At 62.4% G+C, this 14,770-nt stretch overlaps 1 protein-coding gene across 2 annotated transcripts; it reads left to right on the plus strand.

The window, feature by feature from the left end:
- The first annotated feature begins 474 nt into the window (after positions 1–474).
- On the plus strand, positions 475–13,727 carry N4BP3 (NEDD4 binding protein 3). 2 transcript variants are annotated; one of them, XM_067535012.1, is made up of 5 exons: positions 475–716; positions 8,358–8,777; positions 9,289–9,852; positions 10,554–10,811; positions 11,297–13,727. In XM_067535012.1, exons 2-5 carry the CDS (start codon positions 8,388–8,390, stop codon positions 11,867–11,869), a joined length of 1,785 nt encoding a protein of 594 aa, XP_067391113.1. In that variant the 5' UTR covers positions 475–716; positions 8,358–8,387; the 3' UTR covers positions 11,870–13,727. The 2 variants fall into 2 exon arrangements, with proteins under 2 accessions (XP_067391113.1, XP_067391124.1); XM_067535023.1 differs by lacking the exon at positions 475–716 and adding an exon at positions 1,087–1,264.
- The last annotated feature ends 1,043 nt before the right edge of the window (positions 13,728–14,770 follow it).

The raw sequence follows: 14,770 nt of genomic DNA on the forward strand, positions 1-14,770 counted from the left end.
TGGTCGGGCGAGGGGCCAGCCCCCGGGTTCCCCCAGCCCAGGACCTCCTGTGACTGGCCTAGTTAAAAGCTAACTGGCATGAGAAGGTTGGGCAGAGGGGCCTGCAGGGCTGTCTGGGAGCCGGTCAGCCACCCCGGGGGGCCTGCAGGCAGAGGCTGTGCTAGCCCACGGGGGCCCTAAGCAGGGATATTTTGAGCCCCCCCAACACATACTTGAAAAGCAAATAGGGGCCCCTGGAGTTGCTGGGGGCTCTAAGCGATGCTGCTTGTGCTTGTGCTTGGCCGGGGCTGGGCTGGGCTGGGCTGGGCTGGAGGAGCCAGGGGCTTCTTCCCTGCACAGGGAGGAGGGGAAGGGTCCAGCAGCAGCAGCAGCAGCCGCCGCTTCCTGCCCTGCAGCTCTCTGCCGGGCTGAGGCCGGGGCGCCCTCCCGGGCGCTGGCCCTTTGCGACTCGTGGGCGGTCCCCGCTGCGGGCAGAGCGCCGCCCGTGGGCTGGCGGGATCCGGGCACGGGTGGGCGGCCCGCCGAGTCGGGGGCTGGCAGCGCAGGGCCCCGCCCACGGGCTGCGATCCAGGCCGGGCTTCCCGGGTTTCCATAGCGGCCGCGATGCGGCTGCGGGCGGGAGCCGCGTCCAGGCCGGGTTTTGTCTCTGCCCCCCCGCCTTCGAGCCGCGCTGCACGAGGGACCGAGCCCGGCCGAGCGCGCCGCCAGCGAGCATGGTGAGTCCGCGCCCGGCCCGGCCCGGCCCGTGTCCCGCGGGGGGCCCCGCTCCCGGCCGGACCCGACCCGCCCCGCGGCACCCGGCCCTGGCACCCCCTGTGCTGCGGGGAGCTGCGTCCTGCTGTGGGGGGCTGGCCCGGCCCGGCCCGGCCGGACACTGGCTTCGTTCGCGGTGTGTTGAAACCTCTCCTCGCCCCAGCTCGCCCGGGCCGGGCCGGTTCGGAGCGGAGCGGAGCCCTGCGGGCGGGAACAGCTGCCTGGCGGGGAGCCCGGCCCGGCCCGGCGTGTCCCGGAGCCGGCGGGGGCGGCCGGAGTGGAGCCCCGACCCGCGGCCGCCGGGACACGTGGGCGGGCCGGGCCGGGCCGGGCCGGGCCGGGCTGGGCAGTCAGACCCCGCTGCCCAGCGCAGGGTGGCGAGCCGTGGCTGCCGCTCCCAGGCCGGGTCTCAGCCACAGGCTGCCACGGCCGTAGCCGGACACGGCCCCTCCGCGGCAGCAGTGCCTGGGTGGAAGCTGCGCCCGCCGGGAGCCGTGACACGCACGGAGCGGTAAGGCCAGAGGGACCCTTGTGATCACCACCCCCCGCGAGTCTCTGAGCCGCAGGCCCGGCCCGGCCCGGCCCGGCCTCCTCCGGGTTCCTCGCTGGGGTCTGGGCTGAGCTAGGCCGTGTGTTGCGAACGGCAATGAACAGCGACACTGCTGGTACCGGTAACACGGGCCCGGGACGCTCCTGCGAGGCACCCACCCACCCACTCACGGAGTCCTGAACGCACCAAGCCCGGTTCTGCTCCATTTATCTTAGAACCCCCTCCCCCCCCTTAAAAAGCACTATGGCCTTGAGAGCTCTTACCGGCGGTCTCCGGGCCTGAAGTCCTGCCCTGAGCGCCCAGGCTTCGATGATCCCACTTTCCCAGCCTGTGCTGTTCTCCGGTGGCCCTCACCCCTGGAATAACTCGGACTTTAAGACTTAGATTTTAAAATCCCATGTTCCTCTTTTACAAACATGCTCTTTCCTCCCTCGCTATATGAAAGACCCTGCAAACAGGGGTAAACAACAACTACACAGGGGAGACCCGTGAACTGACTGTACCAGCTGCTGTCAAATACACCCAGAAAACACAGGTTCCCTCTCATCTTCCCGTTCTTGTTCCTTGCAGCAATAGGAAGTGAAGAGTGTTCAGACAGGCACCTACGTTTTGAACCAAAGGTGACCCCCTTCAACAAGAATGGTGTGTCTGCATTCAGCATGAGTTGCTTTAGCAGAAATACCTTGCTGTTCTCTGGGGCGGGGGAACCAGGGCAGAACACCAGCCCATTCTGCCCTCAGTTCCTCAACCTCTTTGCATGGGGTCCTCGCACCAGGCAGCGCACTGGTTGTTTTGGACAGTGAGGGCTAGTTGACGTGTGTGTGGCGTATACAGCACCTGTTGGCTTTTACCAGGATTTTACGCTTGAAGATCCCCCCCATCTCACAGGTGCGTCCCTCATTCTGAGCATTGCTGGTCATTTTAGAGCTCAGGTGATCTGCTGTCTCCTCTTCACCAGTGTGAATTGGTGTGTCTGCGGAACTTGCTAGTTGTGCGAAATGAGCAAATCCCACTGAGGTTTCCTGCATGAAGAGTGGTTTGCGTCTCTGTTGTACATAGCGTCTGATGTCAAGGTCGTGGCAAGATGAAGGGGCTGCATGGTAGTGACATGAGTCCTTGGTGTGTGCGGTATGGGTAGGGGTGGCTGAATGCTGTGTCTGGAGCTTGAGAAGTTCCTAGGATGCCTCGGTGCCGGCTATCTACACCCAGAGTGTCTAGCTGAGGTGTTCCCAAGTTGTGATGTTCTATCTGCCCGGGGATTTCACAGATCTCTTCCTGTGATCTGCCTATTTTAGAAGCAGAAGGATGCAGGAAATTCCTGCCACTTCCTTGTTCTTCAGCTTGTGACTGCTCATGAAAGTCACCCACCTCGCCCTAGGGCTGGTCTTGTGTGGGGGTTCCTGGTTCTTCCCTTTGGAGTAAGAATGGACGGGCGGCCCCTTGCCGAGTGTCCTGTCCCTTCTCAACACCTGGGTACTGGGAAATAACATGCAGCTTTGCCAAGGGAGCTGTGAGTGTCTCATGTTTCCAGCCAGTGCTGTGGTTCCTGCCAGCTTCTAGAACGGCTGAATTCTTGCTCAGAGGAGGCCTCTTCATTGTGGCTCCAGGGAGTGGGGAGGGTCCTGGCAAAGCCAGTCTTCAGGAGCCAACAAATCACAGCTCCATGGGGGTCTGCGTGACTCAGCAACTTGGAAGTGAAAGGCCTGGCTTGAAGGCCCCGAGCTACTGGGGGGCCTGCGTGAAGAGCTGGGGAAGGGGCTGAAAGGTGAATCTAAGAGTGGTCTGCAGAGCTGCGCTCCCTAGTGGGTACAGTCACTGCTTGGCTGCACCTGCCCTGGGGGCTCCGTTGGCCCACTCCAAATCCCAGCCGAAATTTGACTGGTCTCAGCAGCATCGCCCCCAGCTTGAACCTCTGGTCTCTCCGTCCCTGCGCCAATGCCGGCGGGCTGAAGTGTTCGGTCTGACTGGCCTCGGAATGGGACTTGTTCCTCATCCTGCCTCAACGCCTCCTAGCCTACTCCCATGCTGCTCCAGGGTTGCTTGTGTCATCACATGGCCCTAGCTGCCCTGGGTCCCAGTGCTAAAGGCAGCACAACCGGGGGAATGGGGCAGGTCCCCTTGGACTGCAGCCCCCATCTCGCTGCTCCCGTGAGTCCTGCTGTGGCCATGACAGAGCTTGTGTGGCCCTGGGGTTTAATTCCACCCGGGGTCTCTCCAGCAGTGGCCCGCAGTCCTAGCGCCTTTTGTTACAGAAGGCAAAAGCTCTGCTGACGCCTGCCCATCTGAAGTCAGGGCAGGGGGTCAGGACCCTGTCCTGCTCCTGAGGAAGTTGCTGGCCAAGCTGCCATTGAATCAAGCTCACAAGATCTGCTGAACTGCATGAGCCCAGAGCCCACAGCCCTTCCTCAGGTTCCTTCTGCATGCCAGGCAGAGTGCACTGACCCACTGAAGGGGGCTACTCCCGCCCTTACAGCCCTGGGAGATGGGCCCCAGCAGGTGCCAGAGGCTGACTGGAAAGGAACTTCCAGAACAGTGTGGACACAGGCCCAGATCCTGGCAAGACTTCAGAGGGGCAGGGTTTGTCCCGTTAGCACCTGGGGAGAGCGGGGCTTTGCGGCTGACAGAGCAGAGGTCTGATGGCTGTGCAAGTGTCACGTGCAATGGACAAACCTCACTGACCAGCTGGGAGGGGGAGTCGCTCACTGGCTTTCACTCAGCATCCCTGTTTCCCTGGAGATTCCTGACCAGGCAGAAGGTTCCTCTGGTCTGTGTGCTGGATACCTTCAGGCTGCTCCGAATCTGTCTGCAGGTGGGGTTGGGAGGTACCCTGCAGCTGGGATCTCTGCAGATCTCACAAACCAAGCAGGACTTGGTCTGCTCAGAGGGAAGCCCTGCTAGGAACAACCAGGTGTTTCAGGGAACAACGTAGTGTCTTGGTGAGGGCTGTTCCCCCCCTGCAGTCAGTTCTGCCCCATGCTGTGCAGTAGAGATGCTCTCCCCTCACAGTCAGCGCTGCCCCAGGGCGACACTAGGGGTGGTTGCTGCCCCAGGGTGCTGTCAAATGGGACCTGACCGCGTGGGGTCATTGTTGTGTCTGTATCCAACAGCACAAGGAGCTGCCTGGACAGAGCCACCTCTGAAAGGCTTTGAGCCTGAGTCGTCTTGGTGCAGGACTGAGCACAGCCATGAAGAAGCAGGATGCATTGCCTGTCTGTCCCCTGGCAAAAGGAGCCGGGGATCCCTGGCAGCCCCAGCTGCTGTGGTTCCGGCTGTCTGATCTAAGGCGTCACAATGTGGTGTGTGGGACTGGGACGGAGCCTGGAATCTGCCTCCTGGCTGGGGTTCTGAGCTTGGCTGAGTCCCACGGAGGGCAGCCCAATGCGCAGGCTCAGCCCTCAGCATGCTGGGAGCCATAGAGGGGAGCGTGCCTTACAGGAGAGGATTCCTAGGTTTTTAAAGCCATGCAGTCTGAGCCCCTGTGGTTCCTGCATCCAGACCCGAACGTCTGGCTGAGCTACAGCAGGGCTTTAGAAAGAGATGCTCAGTCTTGATTGAGAGACTCCATGTGATGGAGAATTAACCTGCCGCTTGCACCAAGTTGCACCTATGGTTAATTACCCTTCCTGTAAAAAATGGAGCCCCATTTTGAGTCTGAAGTGCTCTGTTCCTGGTTTGAAAGCATGTGGTGTTACCCAAAGGTCCATGGGGCAAGGAGGGCGTCTGTGTCCGGTCTGGGGCTGAGAGTTGCTTCCCAGTGCAACATTCCCTGGAAATCCAGGTCAGGTCCCGTCCCCTCCATGGGGATGTGTGCACAGAATGGTTCCGGGGCGTGGGGGGTGGCCCCATTGACATGCTCACGCGGAGAGGCTGCTGCAGAAGGGAGCAAGGGGCCGAGAGGCCTGAAGCTACACGGTGCCCAGCAAGCTGCCAAGACACCTCTTCCAAGGGTGGCACTTGCCTTGGTTTCCCAGATCAGAGCTGTCAACTCGCAGGGCAACACCCACTGGGCACAGGTGTCAGTGGCCCCTCGGGGGCAGGGAGGAGAGTCAGGCCCGGGAGCTGACATGCCCCATGGATCATCCCTGGCCGACAGACGTGCCAGTGTGAGTCTGGGGAGGGATCGGATGTGGGGTCTGGCCGGGTGGGGTGGCCAGTGCCAGCAGCTTCCTCGGGCCTTGGGGCCGGCTGCCGGAGAACTGGTGGTTTGGTGCCATGTGGTGGAGGTGCTGTGAGCTCCCAGCAGCACCCCAGGCGGCCCAGCTCCCCTGAGGAGTGTGAATTCCGCTCCCCTGTGTGTAGGTGGCTCCTGGCAGCAGATGCTGGGTCCCCAGGATTGAGATGACCTTGCAGGGCAGGAGCTGTCAGACTGGTTTGTGCGTGGCAGCAATTAATGGGGAGTTGTTGTTTGTTTACACGGCGCCTGCTGCAGAAAGCTGGGGCGTTACACCTGGGCTGGGAGCTCCCTTGGGCCAGGGCAGCTCGTGATCTGTCGGGCACCAGCCGTGCTGTGCTCCTTTCTGTCCCTTGGGCGGCTGAGACCCGTCCCCCGAGCTGCAGTGGCTCCTCCTCTCCTGGTGTTGACACTTGTACCAGCCTTGGACACCTGCGCCCTGCATCAATGTCCTGTTCTCCCCTGGAGCTCGTCCTCCCCACCCCCCCAGGACGTTTGGGTTTCCAGGGATGAATGCTGCAAGGACCGGGGGCGAGAGGGCCTGTGGGGGCCGTCGCTCCCCCCCTGGCCTGTGAATTCTTGGCTATGTTCTGGCGTTATTGCAGGGCTGGGTGGGTCTTTGCTAGCAAGTCATTTAACTGCTTTGTCTCACTCGCCCTGGCTCCGGGGTCTTTGGCCGGCTGTACCAGCGATGAGCAGAGGGCGGGCGCAGGAGCCGGGCACAGACAATTAGAGGGCAACCACTGGAGACTGGCTTTGCAAGTGGAAATGCCACACAGAGCAAATGTTCTCCATGATGCCATTGCTGCAGGTTTGGATGCCCAGGCAAAGCGTGAGCCTGCCTCATTCGCTCTGCAGTGCGTGGGCACTGGGGGCGTTGGGATGAGCTTCTGGAGCCCAGAGGGTGGGAATGCCGCCCGGCGGGAGGAGTCTGCACAGACGGGCACTAGTGGGGGTCAGGTCGTTGGCCGGAGGACGGAAGGGGCCGGCTCACCTGTGGTCCCTGTCGCAGCAGTGGCCCGAGCTGGCTGGTCTGGCTGCGCTGCTGCGGCCCGGGGTGGAGCCAGCCTGGGGAATGTAGCCTCCGCACCGAGGAAGAGGCCTGGCCACTGTCCTGGCTGGGCAGCACCGGAGAGGGAGGGGCTGTCCCTGCCGCTGCTCCACAGGGTGTGTGTGTGTGAGTGTGAGGGGCTTGTCAGCTGTGAAGCAGCACTGTCAGTTTCCTGCCTGTGCAGCCTGGAACCTGCTCACCTCCTTCCTGTTCCCACCTCCCAGCCAGAGCCGCTGGCCTGTGCCCCGCAGCACCATCTGCGTCCGCCAGCCGCCTGCAATGGGCAGTGTCCCAGCTGCTGCTGCCTGTGCCTTGCTGCCTGCAGGGGCTGTCTGGGGGCGCCTGGCCTCCGCTGCCTGTGGGCTTTGGCGCAGCACCTGGCATCATTCTTCATCTCATCCACGGTCAGTGCCCAACGTCCAGAAAAGGGCTGGGTCTCCCTGCAGCGATGGGGATTCTGAAAGCTGCTGGCTGTCTCTGCCCTCCTGCCCAGCTCCTGAGCTGCTCTGGGGTAGGGCCGGGGGCTCTGGGTCTTGCTCTGAAATGCAAGGAGCTGGGCTGAGGGGCGACGCTGGCTTGACAGCCCTGGGGGAGCTGCTCTCACCCACAGCAGGCATGGCTCAGGCAGGAACGCTGCCCCTCGTTTCAGCCTCTATCCCAGCCAGCCCTGGGCTTCTCTGCTTACGCTGCCAACAAGGAGTCAAGCTGGATGCTGGATTTTCTGCTACTGAGACCCCAGCTCGCTATCCCGGGCCACAGAGCAGCATGGTGTGGTATCGTCTGCCCACCCGGGCTGGGCCCTGTATCCCCTCTTGGCTGCTGTCTCGCCATGCTGTATCTGAGCTGGGCTGAGGGGTCGCCCTGCAGACGCTCTCCCAGCTGAGTCCTGGGCCTGGGTCTGGGCAGGCTGCTGAAAGCGCCTTGGCTGCTGGCGGGGTGCAGTACACAAAGGTGTGTGACGCGACCACTCGCCCTGTTGCTGGCCAGGTCCCTGTCTGAGCTGAGCGCCACGGCTGCACATGGGCCGATGGTCCAGGAGTCAGCCTGGGGACAGAGTGAGATGCTTGTGTCAGGCCCTGGCAGGCGAGGCTGGCTCTGCAGCTTGCTTGCCTGGCTGGGTGGCATGTGTTTGTTTTGGTTCCTTCCCCCCCCCCCCACTCCCAGCACCGCAGGCGGGAGGAGGAGCTGGGCGTGGGAACCACCACATCAGAGAGGAGTGAGCAGTGCAGCCTGGGCTGGGTGGCAGGGCAGATCAGCTTCCAGCCGGAGTCTCTCTCCCCTCCCAGTGCGCTGCTCTCCGGGCCTTGGCTCTGGCTGCCTGGGGAGTGCAGGTCAGTGGCAGAGGACCCTGCTCCCGCTCTGGGGAAGCTGCTGGTGTCTGTCTGACTCCTGTGGAGGTTCCCGGCTCCAGAGGCTGAAAGAAGGCACCTGCTTCCTTCTCAGCCAGATGGGCCTGAAGGGAGGAGCTGGCTCGGGCCGGACCCGCACCCACCAGAGGCTCCTTGTAGGCAGGGGGCAGGATTCGGATCTCGTGGGGATCATGCATGGGGACCCTGGACTATTCTTTGGGGGTGACAAGGGATCTGTCAGCGGGGAGCAGCAGTTGTTGATTTAGTGGGGGTTGGACTAGATACGCCTGAGCTCCCTCCCAGCCCTCCTCTTCTAGGACTCTGTGAGTAGCGGGAGTGCCATCACCCAGTGAGATGGGGCTCTCGGTGCCCCCCCCGGCTGGCTGGGCATCCATGGGGATGGCAGGAGGGAGCCGGGGGGCTGGTGAACATGGGATGGCCCCAGCCACTCCCCTTTGCTGACTCGGTTCCCTCCTTTGGCAGTGCTGGTACCACACGTCCGTCTAATTCTCCATGGCAACAGCACAGGCCCCTGCTGTGACCTGTGACCCTGCCTCTCGCCTCGCCTTGGGGCCGGGAAGCTACAGCTGCAGCATGGGCAGCGTGGGCAGCCTGGTGGAGAAGCAGGACCTGTCGCTGGTGGAGCTGAAGGCGGTGCTTGGGGGCTCGCGGGGGCTCCGGCAGCCGGACGGCCTGCTCCAGAAGGGCCCGAGCCAGCGGGAGCTCTTCAGCTACCTGCAGAGTGCCAGGAAGGAGACGCGGGCCGAGAGGAAGCACCAGGCACCGGGGGCGGCCTGGAAACGGGACTATGAGAGCGACAGGGAGAACCGGTCCCCTGACCGCTACCACCGGGGCGCAGACTTCTCCAAGAGCTCGCTGCCCGAGCGGGGCCGCTTCGACAAGGTGAGAACCGGGCTGTCCTGCGCCCCGACAGGGCTCTGCCCTGGGCCGGCCCGGCCCGGCCGGTCTGGTGCACGAGGATACATGTGGCTCGCTGTAGGGATGGATGTTGGTTCCCCCAAGTGCCTGTCGCACCAACCACTCCCTGGAATGCACCCGCTTCTGGGGTGGTGCACAACCGGCCAGCACGTGCGAGGAGGGAGCTCTTGAGCAAACCCCTGCCCATACAGAGAAGCCCCTGGGGTCTCCAGCATCCTGGCAGCCCGGCAGGGCGGCATGATACCATGGTGATGGGCCAGTGTAACTGCTGGGGTAGATGGAAGGTGGGATCAGCTGTGAGGTCCTGGAATGTAAACCTGATGTCAGTGTCCAGGGCGAAGGGCTGGGGCAGCCTGGAGCCATCCTGTAGACAGGCTCAGGCCCCATGTGCTCCCCAGCTCTTCTCCCTGCTGCGCGATGCCGGGAGGGGTGTTTGTGCTGAGACCAGGTTGATCCTGGCTGCCTTGTCTTCCAGTGTCGTATCAGGCCGTCGGCCTTCAGGGCTGCGGCTGGGAAAGGCCTAGCCTCCATGCAGGGCCTGGCCTCCTCCAAAGGGCAGAAGCTGTCGAAGAGCAACGGGAGCCTGCACACCCTCCTGTCGCAGAGCAGCACCAGCACCGGTGCCTCCTCCCAGCACGGCCCCCTGCGCACCCACCTGCTGCACACCATCAGCTTAGACGAGGCCTCCAATTCCAGCCACAACTGCATCCAGAGCTTCTCATCCTACCTGCCCCGCTTCAAACCCACCCCGGGCCAGTTCAGTGCCTCCATGGGCCACATCAACCACATTGGGGGCTCCCTGGACAGGGCCTCCCGGGGCTCCAGAGACCCCCTGACAGTGGAAAAAGCGCCTCTGTCCTGCAAGAGTATGGCCACACTGAGCCGCCTGCAGGGCTCTGGGGAGTCCTCGCTGCTCTGCAAGCTCCCCTACTCCCTGGAGGATGTGGTGAAGCAGCTGGAGGACCAGCTGCAGGAGAAGAGTGGGGAGCTGCGGCAGCTGAAGAGAAGCCTCAGCGAGACTGAAGACCCCTTCACACAGGTGAGCATAGGTGGGGCTGGCCTGAGGGTGCAGCTCCTTGGGGCTGCTTCCCGCCCCCCATCCCAGGGCCCCCTGAGCAGAGATGCAGGTGCCCCCATGGTGTGTAAGGTGTCTTAGAGCTCACTGCATGCTGGGGTCTGTGCTGTGCTTGCACCGGCGTGATGGGGTCTGGTGCGAGTGGAGCAGAGCTGGGGAAAGGGAACGTTCACATCCATAATCCAGCGACACATTGGGGCATGGGGACCCTGGGCTCCACCACTCCCAGTGCCAGAGCAACTGTCTTCTTCCACTGAGCGTGGACTGGGAGACCTCCATGCACAAGGCACCTTTTCCCCCTTGCCCCAAGGGAAGGTGGAGAGGAAGCGGCTGGTGGCCCGGCTGTGTCTGCTCCCTGAGAACGTGGGGCCATTTAGTCTGTTAGCGTTCCAGACCTCTGACCAGCCTGAAAACGGTCCCATGCAGGGGTGTGATCCCTGCTGTGGGGCTGTGTATTGCGGGTGGGTGGCGCTCAGAGCTGCTGCTTCCTTTCCCAGTGCCATAGGGCCAGACTGCTCCCTTCGAGGCAGGGAGCAGGGCGGCCCTTCCCTTTAGACCTGTCACAGAGGAGATGGAGTCCCTGAGCCGCTGGAAGGGCTGGGGCTGCCTGGCCCTTCACCCCAGGAGCTGGGACCCGGCCCCTGCATTCTTCCTTGGTCCGGCAGGTTTTCGAGGACAAGCAGCGTCTGTGGCTGGATGAACTGGACAAGCTGAAGCAGATGCACGTTGCCAAGCTGCAGCAGGTGATGCAGCAAGCCCAGCGCAGCCAGCGGGCGCTGCAGCTGCAGCTCTACAAAGCACAGCAGGAAAAGAAGCGGCTGCAGGAGGAGCTGAGCCTGCACCAGGGCCAGTGTGTGGAGCCCAAGCGACGGCAGCAGCCGTGTGAACGTGTCAGCCCCAAACTGGAAGAGACCAAGTGGGAGGTGAGTAAAGGAGAGCCCTGCAGCTCTCCTCCAGCTCTCTGCCCCCACGGCTGGGCCAGGGCCCCTCAGCCCCAACCCGCATCTCCCTCCCGCTGTCCCCGCCCTGGGCACAAGCTGCCAGTTACACCAAACTCTGGTGCTCTTGTGGAGAAACTGGCTCAGTAGGAGGCAGAGAATGGCGAAATCGCTGTCACCTGTGACTTAACCCAGCCTAGCGAACCCCACCCCCGCCCGACCCCTCCTGATCCTTCACACCCCTGCAACGCTTCCAGTCCTGCCTCAGCACTCGCTGCCTTCTGGAGTCCCTTGTATGGCTGCCACAGGGCAGGTTGGAGGCACCATGACCTTTAACACTCAGTGCCCCCGCCTGGCCGAGTTGGGATTGAATGGGGGTGTCCCACCTAAGGACTCTACCCCCCCCTTTTCCTGTGCATCCCATTTCTCGCTCTGTCCCTGCTCACCCCTTCTCTGTGTGTCTCCTGCAGGTTTGTCAGAAGGCAGCTGAGATCTCACTGCTCAAGCAGCAGCTTCGAGACTCCCAGGAGGAGGTGGCCCAGAAACTCAGTGAGATCTTCAGCTTGAAGACCCAGCTGCGGGAGGCCTGGGCAGAGGTGCAAGCCAAGGACTCACAGCTTGCCCAGCTAGGAGACTCCTTCCAGGCCCCCCCAGAGCCCAGCTCCTCCCTCCTTCCGGGGGATGCTCCCATGCCAGTCTGCCAGGACTTCTCTGGCTGTGAAACAGACGACTCCAAGTGTTGGGGTCTTCACGGGGAGAGTGTGGAGCCCCCGGAGAGGCAGGTGGAGTGGCTGTGGGCAGAGCTGCTGCGGGAGCGGCGCCAGGGCGAGCTGCAGGCTGTGAACTTTGAGCTGGAGCGGAAAACCTGGCAGGAGGAGAAGGAGAAAGTGCTGCGCTACCAGAGAGAGATCCAGGCAAGCTACATGGAGATGTACCACCGCAGCCAGGCTCTAGAAAGGGAGCTACAGCAGCTGCGGGCTGACCACAGGGACGCTGACAGCGACTCACCCTGGATCGAGAGAGTCGAGTCTTCAAAAATCTGACCGGGAAGTTAGCAGCCTGGACTGGGAAGGGCCAGAGCTCTTGCGATGGTACCAGCTGCACCATGGGCTGACTGGCTGAGCCAAGGGGGCTTTTCCATCTCAGACTGCTCCTGCTGTGAGCACTGCAGGCCCATCCCTGGGGGAGTTGCAGGAGCAGGGGCCTGTGCCCCAATAGCTGCCTTCGGTGGGTGAGTTTGAACCGTGATTCTTACCAGCCGGCAAAGGGAAGCCCAGCAGCAAGAGTGGGATTTCCTGTTCCTCCTCCCGCATCCCCAGCTGTGTCCTGTGCCAGCGAGGGCTCTGGCCCTGCTGGGGAGATGCCCAGCTTCCTCTCCTTATGCTGTCGAAGCTGCATGCCTGGGCCGCTCTGGCTCCTTGCCCTCCATGCTGAGGCACCACCGCCCATTGGCCCCAGTGGAAAGCTGCCGAGAGAGTAAAACTGCCCTGCTATGCCCGTGCTGGGTGCCCATGCAGGTAGCCTGGCCTTGGGGTGTGAGGCCTGGGAAATGTGAAAGACTTATGCTGCAGAGTAGCTTCCTGCTGGGGCTAGAGCTGCCCCTGGCTCTGCTGCAGTCTGTGACTCGTGGGCTCTGCATGCCACCCCAGGGCTCTGGCCTGTGCTGGGCCTTCTCATGCTGCTTCTGAGATGGAGAGGGGCTGGATCGTGTCCTGCCAGGAAGAAGGGGAGATGGAAAGCAGCCCCCCCACCAGAGAACATGCACCATCACTCAGTCCATTCCTTCCTTTCCTCCCACCCCCACACACGATGTCTCGGTGTGAAGCTTTACTGTGGGGCAGTGGCACGTACCTAGTGAGATGAGATGGATGAAGAAACCTTTTCCCTGCCAGCCCAGAACAGGTGATGAGAGGGATCTGCCTGTGCAGAGCGAGAGCCCTGGTGCGGTCATAGACACAAGTACAATGAGAGGAATGGGCTGGGCAGCTTTTCCCCCCACTCAACTGAAGCACCCAGGGAAGCAGAGCCTTCTTTCCCCTGAGGTGGGCTGTGGGCGGGTGGGGAGGGGGTGGCTGCGTACCTGTAATTGGCCGGGCTCTGGATATGAAGGTCCAGGCCTGGCAAGGATCCGTTCAGCCTCCTGGAATAAATCTGAATTTGGTACTTCTGGCTGCTGTGGTTGCTTCTTTCTCTCCCTTCATGGGGGTGGCCCCAGCACCTGTCCCTGAGTGCTCATGGGGGGAGCTTGCGTGGGTACATTCCAGGCCTCCGGGCTGGCAATATAGGGCAGTAGTGACACTGGCATTTGCTCTGCACCCCAGGAGGTTGCTACAGCCAAAGCTGCCTTCCCCGCTGTCCAGTGAGCGGAAGGCAGGAGAGCCTGGGAAGGGGAGCCGTGCTCCCAGAGTGGGGACCAGGGGCTGTCTTCCTCACCCCAGTGAATCTCACCCTTCCACAGCTGCAGTGGGAGGTGTCACCAATCCTGGTCAGAGTAGTTCTGGAGCGCTCCAGCACCTGGGAATCCCTCACAGCAGCATCTGCCTCCCTGTCTCCTTTTTGCTACAAATGAGGACTCTTCCCCCTCCCCCCCGTTTCAGATAACGATGCAGACAGGCCTCCACTTGGCTTGGTCCCCAGCTACCCAGGGCTAGCAGCGGGGCTGGACACCACCGACAAGACCAGACAAGCTGCCTGCTCCATTGGCCGCATTCCCGCTGGAGTGCTGGCGCTGGTTTGTCTCCACGGAGCTGGCAGTGACATGCTGCCCATCCGGGTTGGACACAAGCTGTCCCAGTGCACTGCCACTCGCCTCTCCCAGCTGTGAAGAGCTGACAGGTGGCAATGAATTGATCTGCTCAGTCCTGCTGGAGACAGGCTGCTGGGCTGGCAGGGTCCTCTACTGTGCTCAGCACTGACATTCCTGAGATGCCCAACAGCTCTGCTACCCTCAACCACTTGCCAGTATCCTTTTAAATCACCTGCTTTGTCAAGCCATTGACCTGGTTTGGCCCTGCAGCTAAGGGAGCTGTGTGCGCACAGGGCAGAACTACCTGCTGCTCCCCCCCTGGGGTTTGATGGCTGACCCCAGGAATGCTGAGGGGCAGGATCTGGAGCCTAGGAGTTGCTGCAGATTTGTTATTCTGGGCCAGGTGGCTGTTGAAATCTCCTTTGTTTCCTGGTGCCCACATCAGGCCAGGGTTCTGTGGGCCGGGCTCTGATCCTTGCAGCAGGTTTACACCCAGCAATTAGAGCCATGGGGAGGTGAGGCGGGACCCAGGAGAGGGCGGCACCAAAACTTGGCAGGGAAGCCAGAAACCAAGCTCCTGCCGCAGATGCCACAGGGCAGAGTCGCGGCGTCTCAGGAAGAACCGAGTGTTTAGATTCCTGGCTTGGTGGCTAAACCAGTTTCCTGAATTCCATAACATTGATTCATCCTCCCTGGGAGAGCGGGACCCAGCTGGGTGTAGCTGGCATCCCTGTGCCAGGGCGGCCCGTCTCCCAAAGCACTGCAGCACTCACCGCCACCGCCTTTGCTTGGGACCCAGGGCCCTCAGCATCCTGCAGCCTTTCCCCCACTAGATTCCCCCACGCTGCCCCGTCTCTCCCGGGTCCATGCGTGCTGCTCCTGGAGAATTGCTCCATCACTGAACCGCGGGGACCCTGGGGAGCCTTTCTAGGCCAGCCCAGCCCCGTGGCGCTAGGAAGAGCGGCCTGAGCGTGCAGGGAGCCGGTGGGGCCAGGGCAGCCGCGCTCCAGTCCCGCCTGGCAGGAGGTTTTCACTGATGCTCAGCCCAAGAGCTCCGGTCCGACTCCGTCCCCTGCGCCCACCTCCCCCCGGCTCGCCTCGGGCCGGGCCCGGCAGGTTTATGGCCGGGGCAGTGAAGTCCTGCCCCTGCCCCTGAACCGCTGATGCCTGCTCCCACCAGCCTGGCTCCTGCGGCTCA

Source organism: Emydura macquarii, unplaced genomic scaffold (assembly GCF_026122565.2).
Source record: "Emydura macquarii macquarii isolate MOO-44397 ecotype Brisbane River unplaced genomic scaffold, CSIRO-AGI_Emac_v2 contig_378, whole genome shotgun sequence".
In the NCBI taxonomy this organism is placed as follows: domain Eukaryota; kingdom Metazoa; phylum Chordata; order Testudines; family Chelidae; genus Emydura; species Emydura macquarii.